Source organism: Prionailurus bengalensis, chromosome B1 (genome assembly GCF_016509475.1).
Source record: "Prionailurus bengalensis isolate Pbe53 chromosome B1, Fcat_Pben_1.1_paternal_pri, whole genome shotgun sequence".
In the NCBI taxonomy this organism is placed as follows: Eukaryota; Metazoa; Chordata; class Mammalia; order Carnivora; family Felidae; genus Prionailurus; species Prionailurus bengalensis.
Window position 1 is genome coordinate 150954248 of NC_057344.1, and position 10152 is coordinate 150964399.

Genomic DNA, 10152 nt, shown 5'->3' on the forward strand with positions numbered 1-10152 from the left:
GAAACACGATTTGGTTAATACACCACATAAAAGTAGAAACACCTAATGACCAGGCTTATGAGACTGAAGTATAAAACAAAAATGCCAAATTGTTACTTTCATTCACTCAACAGATTTTTTTTGAAGAGTGCCTGCTATGTGCCAGGTATTTTGTGGGCAGTAGGGATACAGCAGTGAGCAAAGTGAAGTCCATGCCCTAATTGAGTTTGCATAACAAAGTATGCAAACCTCTTGATAAGTATATCAGATGGTGATAAGCACTGTGAAGAAAATAAAGCAGAATAAGGAGTGTTAAGTTGCTGTGGTATGTTGAGTAGTTCGTGTATTCCCTCTGCCTGTCACATTCTCACCAGATACGGTGGCATTTGAGCAGAGACCTAAAGGAACAGAGGGAACAAAAAAGGCCAGTCTCAGCAATGGTCTGCAAGGCCCTGCTTCTCAATTACCACTCTAAGTTTTATTCCTACTTGTCTCACTGACAATATTCCAGTTGTGCTAGCTTCCAGCTATTTTTTTGAATAGTCCAGTCATGCTCCTGCATGGGACTTTTGCTCTAATTATTCCAAAGAGGCCTCCCTGAACCCTATTTAAATATGTTTATGCTTCTCTGTCTCCTACCCACTAATTCTAGTCCTTCACAGATGCAGGACTCTATAATTGATCTGGTCGTGGATGTATCTCAGGGACCTACAACAATGCCTGGCAGCAATAAATATTTGTCATTCATTCTGTAATATATTCAAATATCAAACAATTGTGTTGTACACCTGGAACTAATGCAATGTTATATGAATTATACCTTAATTAAAAATGTTTGGTTTTTTAATAAAAATTAGCATAAAAATATTTGTCATATGAATAAATGAATCTGCATGATAGGTGCTTTAACCTATATGCAGTTTTAATTATAATCACCAATTAACAAGATTAATCACTTTTTAGTTATTATAATCCAGGCTTAATGATCTGTACTTTAAGAAACAAAATCACTATTACATAGAGAAAGGTTATTTTGCCTTATATTATTTTGTCATTAGAATCCCTGAGTATCTCTTGGATATGTGAATATAGAATTTACTGTGTGCTGCCTAGATGAGAGTAGAATGTGTGGAATTTAAAATTTGCTGCAAATAATTCACAGTAAGTGCTTTATAGAGTTGGCCAGTATTCGCCATCTCCAGCATGATAAACTTTGTGAATGTTATTTTTCATTTTATTACAGTTTTCATTTAGCAGATAAGTACTAAGTACCTATCAAGTGGCTAGATAAGCTTGGCTTTGGAAAGATCTGGGTTCACATCCATCCCCAGCTACTTACTTGTTTTGTCACATTGAGGAGCTTACTGAACTTTTTTGAAACTTAGTTCTTGATCCATAAATGGAAATGATTGTGCCTATAGCTATTAAACATTGAAATAATAGTAAAGACTAGCAATGTAATAGCAACCAAGAACTATTCCATAAATGTTACTCCTGTTAATATTTTGTCATTATACCTCTTTATCAAGTAGCCTGTACCCTCAGGGAATTCCCATTCTACTGTGAGAAAATGACATGTTAATCATTAAAATGTAATTGAATAATCAGCATAATAAAGATTTTTACAGAATACTGTAGGCACTACTTAAAACTTCACCTTAGGCTAGATTTCATTTGAACTACCTTTGAAAAAGGATATCAGGCAAAAGTGATAGCTTTTGCAAAAGCATGCAGCTAATAAAAAGTATGCATGATCTATTTGGGAAATCAGTATTCTGGATTGACTCAAGGATGAGATGGTAAGAATGAAAAGGTATAAATGGGACAAAATACCTTTGTAAAATGGAAAGAACTATTATTGAGGATTAAATAGATTACATAGTTGAGAGTTTAGCGTGAGATAGATACATGGTATAAGTATATTATTAAGCAAGAGAGTAAAATCAAATTTACGTTTTAAGAGGATTCTGGCAACAGCAGAGATTGGAGGTAGGAGACAGCTGGCTCGAAGCTAATCCTGTAATCTGAGGATATATAGATGATGATTTGATTTAAGACAGTATCAGTGACAATAGCAATAAAGTTTTTTTAGTGAATGGGATATACATGGGATATAAGACAAAGGTAAAACTTAAGAATGTCTTTCACTGTGATTAGCTTGTATTTGAAGATTTAAATCTAGTTTGTGTTTTACTTTTCACATAGAAATGCTTGAGAAGAATTTTTGATGCCTCCACACTCTATAAGGGAGTATGAGGATAATTCATTTTTCTTAATGTTTATTTATTTTTGAGAGAGGGAGAGAGGGAGACAGAGTGTGAGCAGGGGAGGGCTAGAAAGAGAGGGAGACACAGAATCTGAAGCAGGCTCCAGGCTCTGAGCTGTTAGCACAGAGCCCGATGCGGGGCTCAAACTTGGAAACAGTGAGATCATGACCTGAGCCGAAGTCGGATGCTTAACCGACTGAGCCACCCAGGCACCGGAGGATAATTCATTTTTAAAAACATTGTTTACATTTTGGTTTTGTGTGTGGGGTTTTTTGTTTGTTTTGTCTTGTAACAAATGGTACCTATTCTTTATCAGTACTAGCAGTGTTCCAAATTGATTCACTGTTAGGTAGATGAATATCTTGAGTTTAGTGCTTTTAGTAAAGAAAAATTATAATATATGAAAGCAGATGAATTCTTAGATTTAAAAATAAATGTAAAGTCTAGACATAAGTCCAGATTCTCTGGGCAACATTAAACAGCAAATCACTCTTCATTTTATAGAATTTACTAAATCATTTGTCCTTGATTATTTTTCTTAGAATGCATAAACTTGTGAAACCTTCTACTGAAAAGAAATATGTAGATCTTACTGTGTCATTTGCTCCAGACACTGATGGAGATGAAGATTTGCCTGGACCTCCAGTGAGATACTACTTTAGTCATGACACTGATTAACAGAAGTTCTCTTAAATTTACTCCAGGACTACTTGATTTTGAAAAGATTGCACTTAATTCAGGAATGAAAATATTAACTCCTAGTATTATGGATTTCTCTTTGATGAAGCCTTAATTTAAGGGAAACATCGTAGAAAACTACAGTGAAGAATTGTAAAGCATTTTGGAATATAATATATACTTGTCTAGTGCTTCATATGTGGATATGATCACAAGCAATTTTGAACTGGACTGCTATTTTATAATGCTTACAAAAAATTAGTGTGTTAACCTCTGGATGAGAAGAAGAAAAAAATGTATGTATACATCACCAGAAGAGATAAAAGATCAAGAAATTGAAAGTAACAAATGCAAATATCCAAGAAGTTTAATCTTATTTTATGAGTTTCTTTTTGTGCACTATTTGAAGCCCAGTTTTTCCATACAAATAGTGTTTGGCACCCTGCACCTCTCATAATTAGGCTTTGAGTTTAACACCAGTGGGAAGAGGAGAGATGGTAGCAGTGGATGAAGAGTAGACATTTTAAATTGTACAGGTACAGTTTACTGTCCTGAACCTCTGCTAATTTAACCAGAGTTTGTTAATATCACTGTCTCGCAAAAATCAGGATCTTTGTTGATAACATCAGTGTTGTAACCCATGAGCAGTAGGTCGGATGACAAATGTTAACTTGGATTAAATGTGAACAGATAAATGCAGCTAATCCTTTGATTCTTCAGTATGCCTTCTAATGTGGCTATTTTATTTATTTGGAACTCTAAACCTGACTGTCATAGTATAGAAGACTAAAAGGTTTTGTAAAGGGAGTATCCTTAGAAGTAGATGAAAACTAGAAATTAAAAAAAAAAAATCATTACTAGTTGAGTCTTGATTTTTTTTTTTCTTCCAACAACCTAATGGACAGAAAAAAATATTTTATTTTAAAGGGAAACATATTTTATTCTGCATTCCCAGAAAGGGTGTTGACAAAGATAAGAATTTATTTTTTTAGGTCTTTGTTGATAGAATCTTTCTGTTTTCTGATAGGAGATATTGCAGATAATCATTATAAATTCTTTCATTAAAATGACATAAAATGTACTCTCGCTGTAAACTTGGTAAAAACAGCAAGTGTTTTTTTTATTTCTAAAGCTATCATGCATTCTAAAGCAGTTGGCATTTTATAACCACAGGAAGTCATTTCCCTCTAGCTGCTTCTCTTCTGATCTCCTGTTCAGACCATTAATAAGTACTTTGATAAACTAAAGACTAGATTCACATCAGTATTACTCCTCTTTGGTATCTTTTTATACTCTCTACTTAACTTTCCTTTTATTTCATTTATAAATAGTTGAAATTACTTTGTCAACCACCTGTATTGCTTTATTCTTTTGTAAAAGTATCATCCAGTTGGGAAAACATATTTGGGAGTGGAGGGTAAGTTTGTATGAATAAAAGTATATTCTGCATTGGAGGCAAGGATAAGTGGACAGGTTGAGTTTAAAGGAAATGGATACCTTTGAAATAAGTAATTTTTGTTCAAGTATAATGTTTAAAATTAATTTCTTAAAGTTGAATTCAGGAACATCAGAGCTCTATGGCTTGGAATTCTTGAGGCTAGCAATAATAAAAGGACTTTTCTGTAAGAAGCCTCTTCCCCACTTCAATTTCCTTTGTATGATAGATATGCTTATATTTTATCTAAATCTCCACATCTCTTCAGAAGTAAATTTGGAACCATGCTATCAGCTTTTATTTATAGTAATTAGTGCTTTAATAGATACAAACAAAACCAACAGGATTAAGTTCATTTTATGATTAAACCTGAAATCATTTCATCATTTTTCCCCCTGTAGGTAATGGTTATTGCCATTAATTTCTATTTAGTTCTAAGCGGGAAAACCACAGTGAAGTTAATGACAGGGTTTTGTTTTTTGTTTTTTTTTTTTCTATTATCTGTTTTATATCTGTACCATGAGATCACTTTGGGTGATTAAAATACCAGGTGCAAAAATTATTTGATTTTGTATGATACCACTGAGTCATTTTTTACTTATTAAAAATAAATTAAGATATTTGACAGTATCTTTGTAAATCTTGTTCCATGGTTGACTCCAGAGATCCCAGATTTGCTATTCGTTTTATGAGTGGTGTTACTTTGGTGTTTTCTAATTTTCAAGTTTTGTAATCATGGAGATACAACAGTCACTGGGTATAGAGGAACATTACCTCAAAGTGCTTTTGGATTCTGGAAATTCTGTTAAAACAATTGGGGGAAAATAATAACCATGTAAAACCTAGAAGATCTGGTTAAATCTCACACTATTGGTTGCAGTTGTCTAAAGTATAGTCCTTTTTAAAATTTTTTTTTAATGTTTATTTTTTGAGAGAGAGAGACAGAGTGTGAGCGGGGTAGGGTCAGAGAGAGTGGGAGACACAGAATCCAAAGCAGGCTCCAGGCTCTGAGCTGTCAGCACAGAGCCGGACATGGGGCTCGAACTCACAAACTGTGAGATCATGAAATGAGCTGAAGTCGGCTGCTCAACCGACTCAACCACCCAGGTGCCCCAAAGTATAATCCTTTTTAAAGTTCAAAACAGTTGTGGTACTCAGTAATTTCCTCTGAATGGTCCCAAAGCTAGAATTTGGAAATAGATGTGTATCTTTGTTTTTATGTTTTAACTATTTTAACACTTTCTGGTGGTACCAGTGATGAGGCACAAAAAGGTCGGCAATGTTTAAACTCCACTATTAAATAATAGTAAAAATGAAAACAAAATTTTTCTCTTGAGAACTTAAGGAAAAATCTCAATTCCATGATGGAAGAAAAATTTAAATTACAAAAATTCATTGTGATTATAAATAATCATTTTGTATACAGTCACTAGGTATGGATTTAACTATTTTAACAAATTCAAAACAAATCAGGAAGTTGAAATCTTAGAGATCAGAGTAAGTATTCAATAGGTAATTTTCAGTGTTCATTTTTCTCTTGGCATTTCTTAACTTTGTTTAAGTTGAGAAATACATATTCAAATATATGTACAAAAGAATATATAGAATATAAGTACACAGTTTAAGGATTAATTTTAAAGTGAGTGCTTGAGGTACATGGGTGCCTCGGTCAGTTAAGCGGCTGACTTCAGCTCAAGTCATGATCTCATGGTTGGTGAGTTCAAGCCTTCCATCAAGCCCTGCGCCAACAGCAGAAAGCCTGCTTCAGATTGTCTCCCTCTCACTCTGCCCCTCCCCCACTCTCAAGCACACATGCACTCTCTCTCAAAAATAAACATTTAAAAAATAAAGTGAGTGCCTGTATAATCAGCTATCAATCATATTTGACAGCAGCCCAGAAATGTCCCTGATAGTCCCTTCTCAATCACAATCAGCTTCCCTACACATACCTTCCAGCAATTACCATTATCCTACCATTTGTGATAATTCTTTGTTTTTACTTACATTGTTAACCACCTATCATGCACTTAAACAAGATAGTTTATTTTTGATGGGTTTTGAGCTTTATATAAATGGAATCAGACTTTTTTTTTTTTTTTTTTTTTTGTGGCTGCTGCTTTCATTCAACTTGGGAATCATCCATGTTGTAGCTTATAGCCACAGTTTGTTAATTAACATGGTTATGGAATTTACCTTTGCATTAATACCACAATTTATTATATTGACTGTGGACAGTTGGGATGTTTTTAATTTGGGGCAATTATAGTTCTTCAATGAACATTATCATGTGTATTTCCTAGTGCAACTAAGGTATATGATTGTTTGATCATAGGTGTTTACATCTTAAATTTTATTAGATAGTAACAGTTTTGCCTTAGCAGTAGAGATATCCTATATTTCCATTTTTGCTCAACACGTGTTAAAGAGATTGCCAAGCTGGTGAAATTTGCAGTTGTATGTCATTGAAGTTTTACTCTACATTTCCCTAACAATTGAGCACCTTTTTCTAAGTTTGTTGGCTTTCTTTTTTGCAAAGTATCTTTTCAAGTATTTTGCCCATGTTTCTGTTGTGTTAGCAGTCTTTTTCCTCGTTGATTTGTAGAAGATCTTCATAAATCCTGGTTTTTGTTGGCTATTTCTTTCCAAATATTTTCCTTCTCTTTATGATGTTATCTACTAAAAAGAATTTCATAATGGTTGAGTACTAAGAAGAATCAGTGTTTTTGTTTTAAGGTTAGTGTATTTCGGGAATTGCTTAAGACATTGTTCTCAATTCAAGGGCATGAGGTACTCTATATACTGTCTTCTAAAGGCTTTAGCTTTGTCTTTCACTTTTTCAGCTTTCAATTCATGAAGAATTAATTTTGTGTAAGCTGTGAAGTGCCTCACCACCATTTACTAAAGTATGTTCTCTTTTGCAGTGCCACCAAAGTCATATATCCATTAATGTGTACATCTCTGAATGTTTTTGTTTCTTCTTTTCTATCCCTGTGCTAGTATAGAGTCTTCACCACTATACCTGATATATAGTTTCTGATATTTATCAGAACAAGTTCTCCCTACTTATTGTTCTATAAGAGTGTCTTGGTTATTCTTAGCCCATTGTATTTTCAGTTCTCAAATTTCTAATTGCAAATATGCAAACCTGTCGCTCTTGCAGTTTCCTGTTGTCTTCTTGAAATTTTCAGTCTTTTATCTACCTGAACATGAATAGCCTTATTATTATTTTATGTTCTTGTTTAAATCCCAATCTGAAACCTCCTGTGGGTCTTTTTATTTTTCTTTTGCTTCAGCTAATCTTTATCTTATATCCTTGCGTGTGGGGGGTTATCTTTAATTGTATGCCAATATCATATTTGAAAAGTTGCTTGTAAAAATAACTTGATGTCCTGCATAGTATTTTCATCCTCCACAGAGTCACTTGGGCACTGGTATTTCAAGACTAATTTCACAGTCAAAATTTTATGACTTATCCGTGTGACTCCAAGCTGAGCTGTAGACTACTAGTCCTCTACTTCCTGTTTACCCTTACTCCTGCAAACTTTCAGAGTTGAGTTGCAAAGTGTAGGTTAGGGTTACCAGGGCCTCCACCTCTTGGCTGGCAGTGGATTCTATCTTTCAATCCGTAGTCCCTTAACTCTCCTTACCTTTTCGGTGGACTCTTATCTGCAAAAGCCCCAAGGGCACAAGTGGTCCAAATGAATGGTTCACTTCTTTGAATTTCTATTTTCTTCCAGATTTTAGGCTGATCATTTACTAACATAGCTCTCCTATGCCATCCAACATTTTTTGAGTATACTTTGTACACCTTTTCTAAATATTCTCAAGTGAGAATGTTAATTCAAATTATCTAGCCCACTTTCTATCCTGTTGATTATGTGTGAAATACAATTTTTTGTATTGCTTCTGTATCTGGAAACTCAACTCTATTGGTTCTTGTAAATTATTTGCAGATTAATATGGATATTCTGTGTAATCTTCAAATAAAGACAGTGTTTAGTCTTTTCTAAGATCCAGATTTTGTTTTTGTTAATCCTATTGTACTTTTGCTTTCTATTCTATTATTATCTGCTCTAATACTACTTTTTCCTGTTTTGTTTTGTTTTCTATTTTTTATTTCTGACTTCTTGAGCTGGATGCTTACCTCCTTGATTTTCAACCTATCTTCCCACATATACATTAAAAAAATTTTTTTAAGTTTTATTTATTTTTGAGAGAGAGAGAGAGAGCGAGAGAGAGAGACAGAATATCCCAAGCAGGCTTCACGTTGTTAGCACAGAGTCCAATGTGGGGCTCAAACCCATGATCGATGAGCTCATGACCTGAGCCAAAATCAAGAGTCAGATATTTAACCAACTGAGCCACCCAGGTACCCCTACATTTAAAAATTATAAGTATCTCTATATTACTATAATGTAATTATATGATATTCTATATTACTGTTGTATCCATATTCCACCAAGTTTTGATACATAATATAGTTAATGTTTAGTTAAAATATATTTTCATTACGAGTTCTTCAACTCAGCTTTTTTACAAGAGTATTTCTTCATTTCTAAACATGGAGTTTGGATTTTGGGAGTTTTTTAACCCAATTTGATAATCTTTGTCTTTTAACTGAAACACTTAGGCGATGTACTGATATATTTGTGTTTAGTTCTGACATGGGGTTGGATTTGGCTTGGTGGTTTTGGTTTTTTATTTGTGTTTGTTTTTGTCTAGCCAGTTCTATGATTATTTTCTCTATTTTCTTGCCTTTTAAAATTTGTTTTATGTAGGTTTTGTTTTTGGTTTTTGTTTTTGTTTTTGTTTTTGTTTTTTGAGAGAGAGGAAGTGGGGGAAGAAGATTTGAAGTGAGGATCCAAAGCAAGGCTCATACTCCCAAACCATGAGATCATGACCTGAGCTGAAGTCAGACACCTAACCAACTGAGCCACCCAGGTGCCCCTTTATGTAGTTTTTTAATTCTATATGTGCCAATTACTAACATTATCTCTCAACCCTAGACACACTTTTGTATTCTGAAACTTTGCAAACTGCATATCTCTTTTGCCATTTGGCTTCCTTTAGGTTCCACAAATAAGTGGCACTGGGAGAAGGATTGGAATGCTGGAGAAAGGGAGAAGAGACTTTTTACCCTTGCCATTTGCTTCCTGATGTTGTCAGCATCGCCTCAACAGTGGCTTGTCTTCTAGTAGTTCTGGTTGGTTTTTAGGCTCTAGCCTTTCTCTGGCGCTTTGCATGGTATCTCTTCTAAAGGCTTCAGGTGCTAATAATCTCACCCTTTCCTTTTAGTAGTTGTATCCCTTGTTGGTATTTTCAATTCTCCCAAAACCTACTTAACTAGTTCCTTATGTTAAATCCTTTTTTAAATATATATAATACAGGTTATCTTTTCCTAAACTATACATACTTTTTTTTCTTTTCTAGTTTAGTTACTTTTGTCTTTTGATGATTACCCTGTATCACAATATGTACATTCAGATTAAGCCAGACTAAACTTAATCATTATCTTTTTCTGATTATAGTTTCCAAAAATGGCCGCAGCAATATTCCCAATCTCATATGCTCTTCAACCTCCCCAAACCCCATTAAGAGACCATCTATTTTCACTCTTTCTGAATCTGAACAGGAATTTATCTAATATAACATTAACTTGTATAACAAAATGCATCATATGTAACTGTAACTTTGGAGCCGAGGTCATAAAAAGCTATATGGTTTCTACTTGGCCCTCTCTCACTCTCTCTTACTAGCTCTCTCTTGAAAAGTTTACCCTTGGATTCCAGACAT

At 34.1% G+C, this 10152-nt stretch overlaps 1 protein-coding gene across 2 annotated transcripts in view; it reads left to right on the forward strand.

Annotated features, from left to right (window-relative positions):
• UBA6 (ubiquitin like modifier activating enzyme 6) overlaps positions 1–4989 on the forward strand; it is a 91437-nt gene extending 86448 nt beyond the window's left edge. For both annotated transcript variants that reach the window (XM_043572571.1, XM_043572572.1), the window contains one exon: positions 2789–4989. In XM_043572571.1, coding sequence (XP_043428506.1) covers positions 2789–2924 — 136 coding nt within the window. In that variant the 3' untranslated portion in view covers positions 2925–4989. The remainder of the gene's footprint in view (positions 1–2788) is intronic.
• The last annotated feature ends 5163 nt before the right edge of the window (positions 4990–10152 follow it).